We start from the raw sequence: 17960 nt of genomic DNA, 5'->3' as shown, positions 1-17960 counted from the left end.
CACGGAGGCCTGGCTCTTCCACTGAGACACCAACAGGTAGATCAGAAAAGCATGCAGTTGACATTCTAGGGAAGCATCTGTTTCATCCAAGGGTCTCTCTTTTCTCCTTTTCATAGAATTACAATGGCAAGCTAACAGTGGTAAGAATGTCCTTTCCCACTAATTCCAAAGTCACGTTGCTATAAAAGCTCCCCATCTTTCACTTCTCCCCAGTGTGGGGACGTTCCAGCAGAGTGCGAGGTCGGGCAGGAAGGAGCCGTTTCTTGGCTAAGCTGGGGGGTGGAGGAGCAGTTTGTGTCCCTGACAACGTGCTGAAAGGTGGTGAGTGACTCCATGGCTGAGAGCACTCTGGGGACAGCCTTGGAATGGAAATTCAACACCTGGAACCTTAAGTCTTCCCCCGAAGTAAGAGTTTATTGGAGATGTGTTTTACCGTGAGAAGAAAACACGTGGTCAAACCTGCAGTGGCTTATTTTCCATTGTTTGTGGCTCATCTTTCTCCTATGTTCTCGCGAGTTCCCTCCCCACAGTCGTCAACCTTGGACAGAGAGATTTCCAGCACTGCCTTCTAGAATGTTCCGCTGCGAAGGGCATGTTCTATAATGTAACACAGTAGTCACCAGCCTCATGTGCTGACTGAGCTCTTAAAATATGGCTCGTATGACTGAGGAACTGGATTTAAGTTTTATTTAATTGTATCCAATTTGAATTTAAACTTAGTCACCTATAGCGATTGGCTGCATAAGACTAGAGAACCACAAAACAAAACAATCAGGTGTCCTTTCTGGACTTCATAGAGCCCAGGAAACATTCTAAATGCACTAGTCTGGTACCAGCAGCAATAAAAATCATAGTCTCCATCCCAGAGATATAAGCAGGATGCTGTCCTTGGAGACACACATGTGGTCCCGAGGGGCAATGAGACAGCAGGGAGGGGCGCTGGGATGCTGACCACTGCCACGGCCTGCCTTCACAGGGTGCCTCACACCTTATGGGAAAAAGCACACATATCCAGTCGAGGGGTGGGCACGCGGATGAGTGGCCCCTGTAACACATCCTCGGTCAGTGTGGCCAGAAGCGGAGGGCTGGTGAGAGAACAGACCCGGCGCCTCTCCTCGCCCTGCCCCACAACAGGCGAGGGCCCCAAGGTTCAGCCACACTCCCTCCCCGCGTAGCTCGGGCCTTCCCTGCCCTCTGTCTGCTCAGCCACTGTCACCCTTGCTTCTCCCGAGGCCAGAGCGCTGCCTTCTGCAGACTGACACCCCCACCCTCACCCCCACCCCCCCCCCCCACACACACACACAAACACACATCACTGGGCAGCAGGAAAAACTCACAACAACGAAAGCCGCAACCACTCTGCAGGGCTGAAAGGGTGCTGTCCCATTTTCTATGGAGAAGGCGAAGGTCCAGTGAGGGACCGGCTGAGGCGGCCATTGGTTAATACCGTAGTGCTGACGCACCCGGGGTTTCCCAGTCTGACTGCAGGCCAATCACAGGAAAGGTGGGGGCACACGTTTTGAAGCAAGAGAATCTGTGTACAGCCACCATCCCTGTTCAGACTGGTGGTGACGGTCTGAAAGGACTGGTCTCCCCCCCAAACACTGGCTCTGGTGACAAAACTGGTCAACCAGCCCGTGGCTGCTCAGGCCGCACCCTGCAATGGGGTGAAAGGGACAAGAGAGCAAGGCGGCATTGGCAGAGAGGTGTCCCCATCACTGAGTGACAGCAAAAGGTACCCATCCCCTGAGCTTCCCACAGAACTTCACAGGGACCTCCGCATCCAGTGACACCAGAAACCAGAGCGGTGGCGTGCGTGTGTGGAGAAACTTTCCCCGGCACCTCCTCTCCACAGCCGCCCGCACCCCGTTTTTGTGCTGCCTCAAAGTTTCCTCATTCGCCCCCCAGCTGCTGGGGATGCAGCAGAGAACAGAACCACAAAACCCGCTCCTTCATGGAGCTTACACTAGAGGGTGGGTGGACAGTACACAAGTAACATATATTCGCACAGAGCCCATGAGGCAGTGCCAGGTGTCGGGAGGAAAGTGGAAGAGGGGAGGGGGGTGTAAAGGGTTTGGAAGATGACAGGACTGTTCACAGGGTGGCCAGGGAGGGCCTCGGGGACAACGTGACTTTTAATTCACAGCATGGAATCAATCCCTCTTGAACCCTGTATTTTTTTTTTTTAACCTTGTATTTTTTTTTTTTTTTTAATGTGGAGCAATTCATCGTGATTTCAAAGTGTTCCCAGTAATATGGAATTTCACTACCTTATTTTCAAATACAGAGAGGGAAAATGACTCCGTTTCTTTAACAAATAAATTGCAAGGAAAAATAAATAGATGGGGAGGGATTTTGAAAATATTTGAAAAATGTATGGATTTTATTTGGATCCCAATTTGGAAAAAATATATAAAAATAGCATCTGAGGCAACTGAGGAAACTGAACGCTAACTGGATATTTGAGGATAATAAAAAAAGAAATTTCTTTAGGTGTGATGATGACACGGTTCTTTCTTTTTCAAAAGAATGTTCGTATTTTAGAGATATGTACTAAATGTTTTTGTATGAAATAACATGATATCTGGGATTTGCTTTAAAACAACACAAGGGTGGGAGCTGGGAGGGGGTGGGAGCAGAGCTAGAACAAGATGGACCATGAGTGGCCAGCTGCTGGAGCTGGCTGATGGTACAATGGGGAATTGTTATATTTTCACTCTACTTTGAATATGTTTGAATTTTTCTATAATAAAAGTTAAGCAATGGAAACATAATACTTGTCATCCAAGTGTTTCATCGAGAAACTAATCACAGTCATTATACTACAATGACAAAAGTGTCTGGGAGTTGGATTACAGATACCTTCTGTGGTATGGCTTTCAACATCTCCACTGGATTCTTTCCAAGAAAGTGCCACAGTGGTTAGTATCGACCGGAAAGCTCAACACTTCCCTCTCCATCCCCAGTGCTCATGCTCATACCTTCCTCTGGGACAGCTGTGGGCTCACAAACTTGTAGGGGGAGAAAGAGGCAGTCCAAAACTAGCCCCAATGCAATAGGTGAGCAGCTATTAAAAACAAAACAAAACAAAACAAAACAAAAAACCAACCTTCCCAAGTCCAGAGGTTTTTAAGCTCCAAAATATTCGGATGCAGGGTGAGAAAGTATATAAAGCAGCAGGGATAGCTTGGCCATGCGTAGAGAATTAAGAACAGAATGGTTCATTCTCTGGTCAGGGGCTGACAGCCCAAAGACCCCAGAGGAATTCATGTAAAATGAGTGTTTAGTATGAAAGAAAGAAGCGCAAGTGCTAATAAAAATCAAATACCGAACACAGCCCTGTAGCCTGTTTCTGGGTGGCTCTCTAGGAGAGCATTTACCTACAGGCAGGAAAAGGAGTCTGACTTGGTACTGATAACGTCATTTATGATTAAACTAGAGGCACGGTGCATGAAATTCGTGCATGGGTAGGGTCCCTAGCGGCTGCCGGCCTCCCTTCCTGTGGCTGGCCGGCCAGCCCTGCCCTCTGGTCAAAATCCCAGTTGAGGGGACAGTTTGCATATTAGGCTTTTATTATATAGGATGATTAAATTTAAGTTGCCCCTTTCAACATGCTCCTTTTACACATTTATTCTATTAAAAACAGGATCACCTGTGAGTTTAATGTTCTAGGACCAAGTTGGTAATACTGGAACCATATATTTCCTCCTAATTTTAAAAGATAGTTGTTACAGAAAATTTGGAAATTAAAGAAAAATGTAGAAAGGGGTCAGGGGAAAGCATCCCTAAATCTCATCTTTCAGGTACAAGCGGTAGCACATTATGTCTTCACTTCTCGTCTCTTATCTTAAATGACTTCTTTGATGCTCTCCAATGTCCGTTTTCTCTTTTTGGCACTTCTGTTATTCAGATGTTGACTTTTATAGTCTAGTCCTCTCGTTTTCATATATTTTCTCTCCAATCCTCAATCTGTTTTTTCGTTTCACTTTATATGTGATTTCCTTAATTTTTTCTTCTAACTCTTCTATTGATTTTTTTTTTCATTTCCATAATGATCTTAATTTCCATGTGCTCTTTGTTCTCTGGGTTTTAAAAATTCTTGATTTATGGCTAAGATATCTCTAAGATATTTTTGAAGATATTAATGATTTTTTTCCTGGAAATTTTCCTCTCCCTCAATGATGTTTCACTCAATATGCTTTTTCTTCTTTGTTTTTACTTGATATTCTTATTAGAATCTTCTCTTAAATAGTTGGTGGCTTTTGTCTGTCTAATAAGCTGAGATGGAAACACTGAAAACCTGATTGAAAGCTCTCTGCACATCGAGGGCTTGCTGACAGTTCTCTGTAGGGACTCTGCTGGGTCATTCTGTTGAGGATCTGCCCCTCCCCTTCAATACGTATCTCCCAGTCTCTTCTCCTGGCCTGTCCAGATATTCAAGAAAAAAGCTCTTCTAATCCTTGCAGGGAAGGTATAAGGCCGAGAGCCAAAGTCTCAACATTCAGTAACCTTTTACTTAACATCCTGATTTTAGGACTTTTGTCCCTACCCTCAATTGTGCCCGGTGTCCACGGACTCTCTATTTTACCCCCTCCAGAGAATTTACCTCCAGTTCTGCCATATGGGGAAGGGACCGTGGCTTGGGTGTGAGGCGTGAGAAAAGAATCAGAAGCTCTAACTTCCTCTGGGCTCCTAACATTCTTCTAGTCAGCTCCACCTTTCTGTTAGTCCCAGAGATTCTTGGTGCTCCCAATTCTTGGCCTTTCTGAAAAGTTCCACAGTGTAAACTTGGTGGCTTCTTAGTTTTACCCCACAGGGAGCTCCTAAGGCAGCTGGTTTGGGTTGCCTAAGTCCCCCCTCACCTCTACATTTGCTTTCTAGTCCCCAATTGTACTGATGTTGCCTCCCCTTTTATCACTCTTTGTCCTTACAGGTATATGGCCTTAAAAAAAAAAAATCATTCTGGCCCTAGCTGGTTTGGCTCAGTAGATAGAGCATCAGCCTGCAGACTGAAGGGTCCCAGGTTCAATTCCAGTCAAGAGCACGTGCCTGGGTTGCAGGCTTGATCTCCAGTAGAGGACATGCAGGAGGCAGCCAATCAATGATTCTCTCTCATCATTGATGTTTCTATCACTCTTCCCCTCTCCCTTCCTCCCTGAAATCACTAAATATGTATATTTTTTTAAAAAATCATTCTGGTGTCATTTCTGTGCAATTTCATGAATAAGTTTAAAAATGTATTCAATCTGCTATCACTAGGAATCTCACAGCTTTAATATTACACTTTCTAATTTTTAAAAAACATTTGAGATCACGTACATTTCTATATCCCACTTTTTCATATTTTCAAGAAATTAGGGCCTCAATCTATAATCACTTTTGTTTAGGAAGGAGAGTTTTTCCTCTCCCGACTCAATCTTCCAGGAAATCTCTTTAGTTTTTGAAAAGCACCAGAACTGGTCAACCTAAAGCAGCAATTTTCAACCTTTTCCACTTCATGGCACACAGAAACTAATTACTAAAATTCTGCGGCACACCAAAAATATATTTTTTGCCAACCTGACAAAAGAATAGGTATAATTTTGATTCAATCACACTGGACAACTATTATCGTGTTGTCTGTTGTCATTTTTTAATTTGACAGTCTACGGGAAAAGAGGTCAGTGCCCCTGACTAATAGTCAGATATGGCATGCTTTACAAATTTTTGCAGCACACCAGGTGAAAATCACGGACCTAAGCATCAACTAATTACTTGACTTGTTAGCGCCACCTTGTGGCCCCTGGGGGAAAGGCGGCTGGCTGAAAAAATCATCTTACAATTAAACAACTGGCATTTGAGTATCTCTAACTCAAAGATGAATTCTGTCTTTAAACCCAAATTGATGTATCCACGAGATCTCTAATCACGATCACTGATGACGTCCATATGATTAAGTCCAATGGTTGCTGTTTATCAAGGTCCTTCTCCTAAAAACATTTGGCTTTACAGAGGTAATCCTCCACTTTTTTTCCTCCTACTACACTGACCATTCCTTCTCAGGCTCGTTTGCTACTCTTCCTCCTCCTAATTATTGTCATGCCTCAGAGCACAGGTTAGACTGTTAACCTCAATCTCATCCCTAGATGATCTTCCCAACTCTCACAGATTTAAATGCCATCTATGTACAAATGACTCCCACATTTCTATTCCCACTCTGACATCACTACATTAATGACTAATAGGCATTTTTTAATTCAACCTGGCCAAAACAACTTGATTCCCAACTTCCCAATCCATTTCTCCCAGACTTGTCCTGCTCAATAAACAGTACCACTGTCCACCCAGTTACTGAAGTCAAAACCCAAGAGTCATTCTCAATTCCTTCCTTCCTTCCTTCCTTCCTTCCTTCCTTCCTTCCTTCCTTCCTTCCTTCCTTCCTTCCTTTCTTCCTTCCTTCCTTCTTGTTGATTTTAGAAAGAGAAGGGAAAGGAAAGAATGAGGGGGCGGGAGGGAAGAGGGAGAGAGGGAGAGAGAAAAACACATCAATTTGTTGTTCCACATATTTATGCATTCATTGGTTGCTTCTTGAACGCAGCCTGCCCAGAGATCGAACTCACAACCGGACAATGGTCTAACCAACTGAGCTATCCAGCCAGGGCAATTCCTGACTTTCTTACTTCACATTCCTGACTTTCTTACCACCTGCTGTGGTCTACTTGGCCACCTCATCCAAAATATATCCCAAATCCACCCACTTCCCCATCACCGTTTAGTGTAAGCTCTGACACCTCGGTTATCTGCCACTTGGCTACCTGTGACAGTCTTCTAAATGGTCCCCTAGCTCCACTCCCACTTTCTACAACCCATTCTCCATACTGCAGCACTAGCTGTCTTCTTAAAGGAAGAACTATATACTCTCATCCCCTTCATAAAACCAGATAGCTTCCCTTTTATTCCTAACTAGAGGTCTGGTGCACGACATTCGTGCATTGGAGGTGGGATGGGGGGTCCCTCAGCCCAGCCTGAGCCCTCTCACAGTCCGGGACCCCCGAGGGGTCCTTAGCGCTGCTGTGGAGGCGGGAGAGGTTCCCGCCATTGCCGCTGCACTTGCCAACCGTGAGCCCGGCTTCTGGCTGAGTAGCGCTCCCCCTGTGGGAGCACACTGACCACCAGGGGGCAGCTCCTGCATTGAGTGTCTGCCCCCTGGTGGTCAGTGCACATCATAGCGACTGGTCGTTTTGCCATTCGGTCAATTTGCATATTAGCCTTTTATTATATAGGATAATAAAATCCTGACTCTTACCAACCATGGCCTTTAAAGATACAAATTATACTATATGCCCTGGCCCCTTTCTTGCCCCCTCCCACTTCCTCCCTGGCTCTTTGGGCTCTACTCACACTGGCCTCTCTGACCTGCAAGGACACGAAGCTCATTTCTGCTTTAGAACTTTTGCACTGCCTATTCCTTCTGCCTAAAATGCTCAATCCTACATGTCATTTGAGTCTCCAACTGAAGCCTCTTCCTCTGTGTGGCTTTCCCTGCCACCCACTCTTCTCTCATCTCACCCTAGTCATTCACACACACCTCTGAGATAAGCATGTTCTTGGACTTGTACATACACCTATCTCTTAAAAATAACAAGTTACATGACATACTATAGTTATACAGGGTGGGGCAAAAGTAGGTTTACAGTTCCTATGGAAAATAAAACAATAATTAATGAATAACAATACAAGCATAAATTCTGTTTCATGTACTCACAATTGTAAGCCTACTTTTGCCCCACCCTATATATCTGTAAATATTTCAACTTCACCACATTGTCGAATTTAATTAAATATTTGCTGACCACCTTCTATGAACTAGACAGTGTGGGAAACAAGATGGCCTTGCCCTAACCTTCTTAAGTAAAGCTTCTCCAGCTCTTGGCCTGGTCATAATGACACCAATATTTAAAAAGCATTGACAGAAACTTGGTAAAAACTCTAAGATATTCTCTCCTAGCCCATCACTAACCTAATTACATTTTACACACGCACCATGTATAGAATGTGAAATTCCCTCTCAGGACTCACCTGCAGATGTCTAAGGGTATTTAACTTGAGTCCTGGGCACCACGGTAACTTTGTTATCCCTACTTCTCGGGCACTGTTCACTCCCACTTCACAGCATCCTTGGAAAACTCGTTTTCAACCATCTCTCTAGTACGAGATGTCCCCTTTGTTCACCGAACATTGTGCACCTGTTCCACAGGGCCTGACAGCAACCCTCCTTTTTGTGTGCTTTCTCTCTACCTCCAAAGGGAACAGAATGTCCCTAAACACACCTGAGCTCAAGGAGAGGCAACTGAAACTCGGCCTTGAAAAGCGAGCTGATCTGGTTTCCTTCTTAATTGATGTAAAGACACAGACTCAAGGCCACTGGTTGTTAGAATGGTGTCCATGGGACAGAGAAAAGATTTACCCGTGGGGCCCTGACTCTTCATCTATGAAATAAGTTAGAGATGATTCCCAAAGGCCTTTTCGACCTCAGAGAAGAACCCCAGTCTCAGCCCCATTAGGAAAGGGCTTCAGTGAACGCCAGCATTTTCTCCACGCAGGGCTCCACTGACACTCAACTGCTTCCCGTTCCTAAGGCACAGGCCCGACTCCAAATCATGAGGACAAAAATTCACTTTGGTTCACTCTAGGCCATTGCAGACTGACAAACGTCACCACACCAACACCTACCTCCCTACCAAAACCAAACCATGATGTCCCCAGGTCTGGAGATCACTCAGTGGTTGATAAGAACAGGTTTCACGCCTGGCTTATGAGGCTCAAAAGTTGACCATTGACAAATGGCCAGGAGGTGTCATTGATTCCTGATCAGGGGACATGCCCAGGTGTGGGGCATGCAGGAGGCAGCCGATCAATGACTCTCTCTCATCATTGATGTTTCTATCTCTCTCTTCCTCTCCCTTCCTCTTTGAGATATATATATTCATACTAGAAGCCCAGTGCACAAAATTTGTGCATGGGTAGGGTCCTTAGGCTTTGCCGGCGATCAGGACCCATCAGGTTCCCCGCCTCCTCCTTCCCTCACTCCCTCAGTGCCCCGCTGCTGCTGGTTGCCTACCATGTTCCGCACTGCCCCCTGGTGGTCAGCACACGTCATAGCGAGTGATCGAACTCCCCGTCTCCCAAACTCCTGAGGGAACACTCTGCATATTTGCCTTTTATATAGATAGATATAGAACAGTTTTCACACCAGTCCTTCACAAGCCCTCTATTCCAGGTTTAGTTTTCACGCTGAATAACAAGGTCTGCCCCATGTATACCTTAAAAATCAGAACGTTATTTTGGAAGTAAAATTATATGTCACTCTTAGAAAAAGAAAATGTAGATAAGAATTCTTTTTTTTTTTTAATATGTTTTATTGATTTCTTACAGAGAGGAAGGGAGAGGGATAGAGAGCTAGAAACATCGATGAGAGAGAAACATTGATCAGTTGCCTCCTGCACACTCCCTACCGGGTAGGTGTCTGCAACCAAGGTACATGCCCTTGACCGGAATCGAACCTGGGACCCTTGAGTCCACAGGCTAACGCTCTATCCATTGAGCCAAACCGGTTAGGGCGATAAGAATTCTTAAAAAGCAGTAAAGTCAAAAGGCCAGGGAGCCACTTAAGACACCTAACTCTCCTGAGGTCTTTAGTCTTGGCCACACGGACCCTGACAACCCTACGTGCAATCTTGGCTTTGCCCAGACCACTCTGCAGATACTTTCCTGTTGAAAAGATGGGGAGCAGGAGGCTTTCTTTCTTTCTAAATAGACTTAGCCCAGCTCACCGTGGGGCAGACAGGATTTCAGAGCCTGCCAGTCAACACTTCCTCCACATGCCCTTCCGCAGACAACACTGTAGAGCAGCGAATTTCAACCTTTTTCATCTCATGTCACACTACACTAACTAATTACTAAAATTCTGCAGTACACCAAAAAATATATTTTTTGCTAGTCTGACAAAAAAAATAGGTGTAATTTTGATTCATTCATACTAGATGGCTATTGTGTTGCCTGTTGTCAATATTTTTAATTGAACAATGTAAAGGAAAAGGTCATTGCCCCTGACTAAATAGTCAGGTATTGCATATTTTAAAAATTCTTGCGGCACACTGGTGTGCCTGCCATGGCACAGCAGTTGAAAATCGCTGCTTGATTAATCCAATTAATGTTTCTCCAATGAACAAGAAACTTAATACGTAAGTGTCACACAGTGTGTGAAGAGAGCAAACGAGTGTTTCTTTGATGTATAACTTCAATTATTCAAACAAGCTTATTATGTCTCACTGTGTAAAAGTATTTTAATAAAGATGTCAGATAAATCCTTGCTAAATGAGAATTTAAAATCCTGCTTCAAGTACAAACATATATTAAGTACAAACATACCTGCTCTCCAAACAGCCTAGGTACAGGCTGGGGCACTTTCTAGTGTGGGCATTAAAGCATTTGATCCTGAATTTCATCTTTATGACTTTTTTCCTAAAATATCACAAGTATATGCTTTGGGTTGGTTCTCTGTTCATTGCTTTTGCTGGGCAATTAAGATGTCCTTTTAATCTAAAAACTCATGTCCTTCAGCTTTGGGAGATTGTCTTGAATTATTTCTTTCATAATTTCCTTCCCTCAATTTTTGCTGTTCTCTCAATCAGAAACTCTTATCAGTCAGATATGCTGAAACTCTAAGATTAATCCTTCTGACCATTCTTTCACATTTTTAGTATTTTTGCATTTTTAGTCTACTTTTCAACAACTTTGTTTTACTTTCCAAGATTTCTTCATCCTTATCTTCCAACTTTTCTCTTCAATTTTATTTCAGCAACCATATTTTAACTTCCAAGAGCTCTAATTATCCAATTTTTCCTTTTCCACAGCATCCTGTTCTTGTTTAGAAGACTTTATACCCCCTTGAACTCTCAGTGAACACTAATTAAAGAATTTCTTCCAAACTAGTTTTTTTTCACATAATTTATATACTTGGTTCACCATGTGTTCTATTTATATGTCCATGATGTCCATCCACATGTCTGATCCTGCCCACCCAGGATAAAGGAAACCTGTACCACATGCAAATAGGCAATAATCAATTGATTTTTTTGATAATAATTATAACCAAAAAAGTACCTAAGTGCACAAGAAGGGAGCCAGCTTACCTTCATGGAGTCAGAGTATAAAATATATTCCCTGAGCACAGGCAGAAAGTCTTCTGTCATGTCATCTGTCAGCTCTTCCAAGGCTGTGGAGCAGTTGCCGATGCACGCTGACACGCCCTCCAGGGGTTCGGCCAGCTCCCCCTCTAGCGCGCTCCACGTGGAGTACACGGGCCCATATTCTCTGAGCTCCACAAGGTACTCTAAAGCGGGAAGAGGAACCAATAAGCTTGGCTGGGCAGCAGCCACTGGTTACGGACTCAGTAACCAAGATGTGCTCACCCACCTGATTATGCTCCTCTTTGAACACAACATTGCTTATAACAATTTTTTAATTTCTAAAAGCTGATGCAACAATCAGCTCCACCCCATAATGAGAATGCCATGCTTCTGGGTAATGAGGACCACACTGCCTTCTGGGGGTAAATGGTAGAAGCTACATCCATCAAATACCTAAAAAAATAACCACTCTCCTACCCACACAGTGAAGCACTATTTTAACAGTGGTGGCAGAGTTTCCTATAGGTTTAGAGGATGTGTGGGGTATTTTTTTAAAATCAGTCACAATGGAAAAATGGAATTTTAGGAAACATTTGATACAGGAGATGTGGTCTTACACAGGCAGACTCAGTCTTTCACTCGGGTTATCCCACCCTCTGGTCCTTAGATGTGGATGGTACCTACAGCTAACTCCCAACCCTGCAGGCCCCACATGATGCCATCAGTGTGTAAAGGAGAATTAAATCACAGGAACCAAGAAAAATGTTATTTCCCCTCACAAAGAAAATATGGCTCATCATTGTCACAAGTATTCTTGCCATGACAATAAAATGGCGCTGCCATTTTTTTTTTTAGCAACCAATGGGTGGCGACTATTGGAGAATCCTTTCCAATGTGCTTCATATCACTGCCAGCATGTTCATTAATACTGTTCAGGTATGTTTGGCTCACATGTGTGTAAGGCAAAAGGCCCCAACATCCTGGGATACAGAAAAGCAAGTGACCACGAGAGGGGTGAGGAGGAAGTGGAAGAACAGCCAGGATGAATAAAAAAAAGGCATCACAACTCCCCAGGCCAGGGAGAGCGGGTTTGAAATGCAGCAGGGCTCGTTAGGATCATAACTTCGGCAAACACAGGTCACTACACTGTCCTTTTGTCCTTTTTTTTTATTTCAAAGAGGAAGGGAGAGGGAGAGATAGATAGAAACATCAACGATGAGAGAGAATCATTGATTAGCTGCCTTTTGCATGCCCTATATTGGGGATCAAGCCTGCAACCCAGGCATGTGGCCTGACTGGGACGTGAACCGTGACCTCCTGGTTCACAAATTGATGCTCAACCACTGAGCCATGCCAGCCAGGTCTTCTGTCCTTTTGAACCACCTTTCTGCCAGAAAAGATACCGGAGTTTGTTTTTAAACCATCATTCTTATGAATGAAGGGAGGTTGAGTCAGTATCTCCACTTCTAAAGCTAACGTTAAGAGGGGGAAGTGGGAGAGCCTAGATACTCAGAGGTGGTTGTTTGCCCTGGGGAAAGCAACACTAGGCTGAAACGCAAGGCAAAGGAGGAAGCACAAGGTTATACTCTGCTCACAACTACCTCCTCCCTTCCTTGTATTTACTTATTAGTTTTATAAGCAGAACGTGGCCTGGTTCCATCACTCCAGTGCTTCCGCATTTGATTCTACTTAGCACACGACTGACATTTCTGCAAATGTGGTCCCTGGGCACAATCAAACTCGCAACAAAGAGCTCACCTATTTCTTCTTTGATGATCCGCTGGGCTATCCGATCTATGGTTCCCAGTTTGAGTGCAAAAGTGTCCAAGTATTCACCGATGGCTGCAAACTCCAGAGGCCGACTCCTCAGCTTGTAGCCTCCGGCGACATGCTTGACCGACTCGCCCACTCTGGTCAGCAGCGCCATCCCTTGCTTCTTGTAGGCATTCAGGTCCTAAGGATGACAGATGAACAAACAAACTCGAAGAGCTTAATCGCTCACACGGCCAGGACTCAGTAACCAACTCCATCAGACAGTTGCTCTTGGAAACGGGAGGACTCAGAAAATAAGGAGCTGAGTTAGAGGACCTAACCACATACACAAAGGTGCCCTCTCCTTGCCATCACGTCCACCAAGCTCATGGCCTGCCTTTCTAATCAGGTTCACTTACCTGAGCATGCTCTCCTTTAAACAACACTGTGTTTCCAACATCATTTTTAAAAAATTTTGACCAAAAACAAAAAGTCCCTTCCTCCCTTGCAAAATATCCTAAGTTGTCTTTAGAACCAAAATTCAAGGACTGAAATTCATTCCATTCATTTATTTATATCTCAACCAAAGCCAAATAAGTAGAGAGTAAAGGGTGGGAAGCCAGACATGGGGACAGCAAAGCCAGGGCTAGAGAACTCAGGGCAAGGGCAGCTGCTGTAACAAAACATTGCATGTTGGGCTTCTTGGTCAAGGCATACATGGGAAATACAGTGAGCAACATAACCATTGTATCTCAGTTTAAAAATCACATTAGTCTGCCAGGTAAAACAAGCTTCTTTCTATCGCTAAACTCTAAGAGGAGCTGACAGTGTCTTAGATTGTTCTATGTCCCTAACTTGAACGGTGCCTGTTCAAGAAGATAGAAGATGCAGGTGTCTGTTCCTTCTGTCCATTCTCAGTACAAACGGAATGTTAATTCCTAGTCCTAGAAAGGCATGTCCACAGGGAGATAGGGGACCATTGCTTTCTGGTGACCCTGTCTGATGTAGGGATAGGGCAGAGGACAGGGAATCACAGTGAACACAGCCGTCCCATTTGACACACAATCAGAGCTTGGATCTCTGTGGCTTAAGTGTAGACTCCTCCTGATTTCACTTCCTTTTCCTTCTTCATGCAGTCAGGGCCTTCACTTTTGCTCTTGATTCCACCCTTTCTTATCCACCCCACTCCAGCTACCCTTCCCCTCCCCTGTCTGTATTTTCAACTTCTATTCCTTCAACATGTAAACTATACCCAAGACTTGCCCATCTTAAAAACAGCAGAAACCACCTCCAGCCCCCATCCTCTACTTCTTTCCTTGTTTTCAAAGTCTGGCTGCCTGAGAGAATGTTCTAAAGAATCCATTTCCTGTTCTAACTTCAGACGTTCTAGACCCCCCCAAAATATCCTCATAAGCACCAGGCTTTCACAAGACCATAAGGAAGCCCTGGAATTCTCAGCATTGCTTCCATAGACAGTGTTTTTTGGTGTAAGGCTAGGTCCAAAAGGGCTCCTACGTGCGCTCTAGTTCGAGTAGAGCTTTGAAAGGGCAACGCCAGTTATCCAGGTTCATTAACATGCTGAACAGTTATTTATAGTACCTCTCTGACTGTTGCACCCATTCTGCCAACGATGAAAACACAGATTTGAACATAGTTGATATTGAGTGTCCCCTACCACTCCCAGCATTCCTGGCTGCTGCTTCAAGGCGCTTCTGGTTTGGGATAAGATCATGTCATCACAAGGAGAAGGATGCTTCTGCATTCACTGTGGCAGAACGTGCAGGTGGGTAATTTAAGAACAGGACTAAGTTTTTGCTGATGTGTTAAAAGAAAAGGTGGGGTGCTGGAGAGATGAAAGGATGGGAATATGGGGAGTTGTTCTTTAATGGGTACAGTGTTTCAGTTCCGCAAGATGAAGAAGTTCTGTCCAACAATGTGAATATACTTAACATTAATGAACTGTACATTTTCAAGTGGTTAAGAGAGTCAATTTTATGTTATATGTATTTTACCATAATTAAAAAGAAAACGTTGGGCCCTGACAGGTTTGGCTCAGTGGATAGAGTGTCGCCCTGCGGACTGAAGGGTCCCAGGTTCGATTCCGGTCAGGGGCATGTATCTTGGTTGCGGGCACATCCCCAGTAGGTGGTGTGCAGGAGGCAGCTGATCGATGTTTTTCTCTCATTGACGCTTCTAACTCTCTATCCCTCTCCCTCCCTCTCTGTGAAAAATAAATAAAATAAATTAAAAAGAAAACATTGGATCATTCAGTGCATGTAGTTCAACAAGTAACACTGATTAGGGCTAGACTTTGTTCTGCTTAAACAAACCAACTCCTCTTACTCACTCATATGAATTTAGATTTTGATTAAGACATTGAAGAACTATTTTTTAAAAATCATTGCAAACTGCCTGTTCCACAGATAAATTACACACACACACACACACACACACACACACACACACACACCCCTTTCTATTTATTCTTCACACAGACTCCCCATCACCAGGGCCCAAGTTCCCCCCGCCACCACCCCTTTACCTCTCTGTGTAATTAAAATGACTAAGCTTGAGGGCCTGCCTGGCCAGTGGACCTATAATTTGAGTGAATCAGTGAGTTGTACCTTGAAGAACAGGACGGATTTTACTTTATATAAGCTGAAAGAACTATATCTGGGGACAGGTCACCAAAAAACACTTATTTAAAAAATAACACAAGTTTGACCTGTTGGGGAAAAGGCCTCCCGGAAAAAGGGAAGATGAATGGGAATGTCATTGATGAGGCTAAAAGCCAACTGAGGTTTAAAAACAACAACCTCAAACACTAAAGGACTCTGACATGTGATTTCCATTGTCCGGAATGACACCATCTTCTAAAGACTTCAGTGTCAACTCATGTTATCTGTAAATATTTCTCAATTTTGCCATTTCAAAAAAGAACACTGGAAAGTACCTGGCCCTCAATACATTTGCACCATGGGAAAAATTACCTGTGTCCTGAATATGGGAATATGATACATGAAACTAAAAGGAAGGAGCTGGAAGGAAGCTGGCACGAGGTCGCATTCCTACAGACAATTAGAGGAGGGCGCCGCAGGTCTGCTGGCCGGGCTTGCCAACAGGGAAGTGCAGAGAGAAGTCGAGTTGAATTTGAATACACAGAATCTGGCAACTGGGGAGAATCCAACTACTTCTCTGGCCATGGCTGGGAAATGCCCACCTGATTAGAAACTTGGCTGTGGGCAAGTCATGCTGAACTCCTCTTGGTCAGGCAGTTGTTACAGAGGAAAATGTGACCTGAGGGGCCACAAAGACCCAATTTCAAGTCCTAGTGATGCCACTTGAATTGTACAAACTCCCCGAACTGGTTTCCTCCTCTGTGAAATGGGGTACAAGGAAACACGCACCGGGCCCTTGTGAAGAGAGAGCATCATTGCCAAATACGCGTAAGTGCTCTGAGTCTGGCACACCATTCTGACGCTCGGTCAGAATGGCCTCACCCAGTCATGTGCCAAGAAGTATTCAAATAAATAGGAAGTGTTTAAAGAAACATTTCTCCCTGCTTACGGCAAGTGAAAATATTCTAACTTCCTCTGCTGATGCAAGGGACTGTTTCTCCTAAATTCTATCACAGCAACCATGCTGACGCAAAGGGCACCAAAAACACAGGGTATTCAATGACACCCACAACAGTGGGCCACTCATGAAGGTGGCTTGTGAGAGATGGAAACAACTTTTAAGAAAGGGCTGGAGAATGGTGTTTTGGGGGAAGGAATATGAAAAAAAAATCTGTCCTTACCTTAGCAGTAAGAAAAACATTGAAGTGTTCATTGAAAGAAAGTACAGGATGATCCGTAATTCTTTTTAGGAATTTATCCAAAGCTTTCCTTCTGGTCTCCACAAACTCTTCCGAAAAACGGTCCACAACACCTTTCACCACAAACTTTTCGGGAAGCGGCTATGAAGACAGGAAGAAAAATATTCACAGCAACTGATAAAATTGTGCAAGGAAAAGCCACCAGGCTAGCAAATCATTCCTATGACCCATCTGCCCAAGAATAGAATTTCTTAACTGCTCAGATCTTTAAGAAGATAGTCATCAATATAAACATTTTTTTAAAATATAGAGAGAATAAATCAAAACTACCCGGTCAGTTTTTAAATGCAAGAAATAAAACACTAGAGCATAGTCCCTGGATTACAGAAAACAGTCAGTCAGCGTTTATCCAGTAAATTCAATAGTCAGTTACCTTCACATTGCTTGAGGCACAGATGGTATAATGAGAAAGTTAGAACAAGATAAAATAGTCTAAGAAAAGACGCAGATAACATCAACCACACAGAAATGTATGTAAATATAATAAGATTCTACTCCCAGCTCAAGAGGTAAAAGACTTTGGTGGATAGAGAAAGAAGTACATGTTATTTAAAAAATACCTCTCCTTCTCCCCCTTTTTGTTTAGTTTTATACTAAAAGGTTCTTTAAAATGTAACTTCCTTTATTTCCCTTACACAAACAAATTTCTTTATCATATTTTCTTTAAGCCAATATTGTGGATAATTTCAAACTACCTGGCCACTGTAGGATCTCTGAGCTTTAACCTATTATTTCGGTAGTAGTTTGATCAAATTAAAAGGCCTTCCTCATTATTGCCACCACAGGGAAAGAGAGTATTTGCTAATGCACAATTTGAAATGTACTAGTTATGAAATATTAAAAGAGTATTTACATAAAAAAATGGGAAAGTGATCTGGTCAATATTTCTCCAAACAAGATAAACAAATGGCCCAATAAGCACATGAAAAGATGCTCAACATCATTCGTCATTAGAGAAATACAAACCAAAACCACAATGAGATACGCTTTCATACCCACTAGGATGGCCATAATTTTAAAAAGAAAGAAGAAAAAAAAAACACACCAAGTGTTTTCAAGGGTGTGAAAAAACTGGAACCAGTATTTAAATCCACAACTTGTTCAAACTCCATCATATGGCAGTAAAGAGATGTTTTCTTTTAAGGTATTAATCCTCAAGA

At 43.5% G+C, this 17960-nt stretch overlaps 1 protein-coding gene across 1 annotated transcript in view; it reads right to left on the bottom strand.

Moving 5' to 3' along the window:
- The window catches only part of SNX30 (sorting nexin family member 30), an 81956-nt gene that overhangs the window by 16337 nt on the left and 47659 nt on the right, over positions 1 to 17960 (bottom strand). The window contains exons 4-6 of the mRNA XM_081102931.1: positions 16723 to 16881; positions 12930 to 13125; positions 11175 to 11374 (exon numbers count right to left, since the gene is read on the bottom strand). Coding sequence (XP_080959057.1) covers positions 11175 to 11374; positions 12930 to 13125; positions 16723 to 16881 — 555 coding nt within the window. The remainder of the gene's footprint in view (positions 1 to 11174; positions 11375 to 12929; positions 13126 to 16722; positions 16882 to 17960) is intronic.

Source organism: Myotis nattereri (genome assembly GCF_964212035.1).
Source record: "Myotis nattereri genome assembly, chromosome: 12".
Taxonomy (NCBI): domain Eukaryota; kingdom Metazoa; phylum Chordata; class Mammalia; order Chiroptera; family Vespertilionidae; genus Myotis; species Myotis nattereri.
Note: the sequence above shows the minus strand (reverse complement) of the source record. Positions and strands in the feature narration are given on the sequence as shown.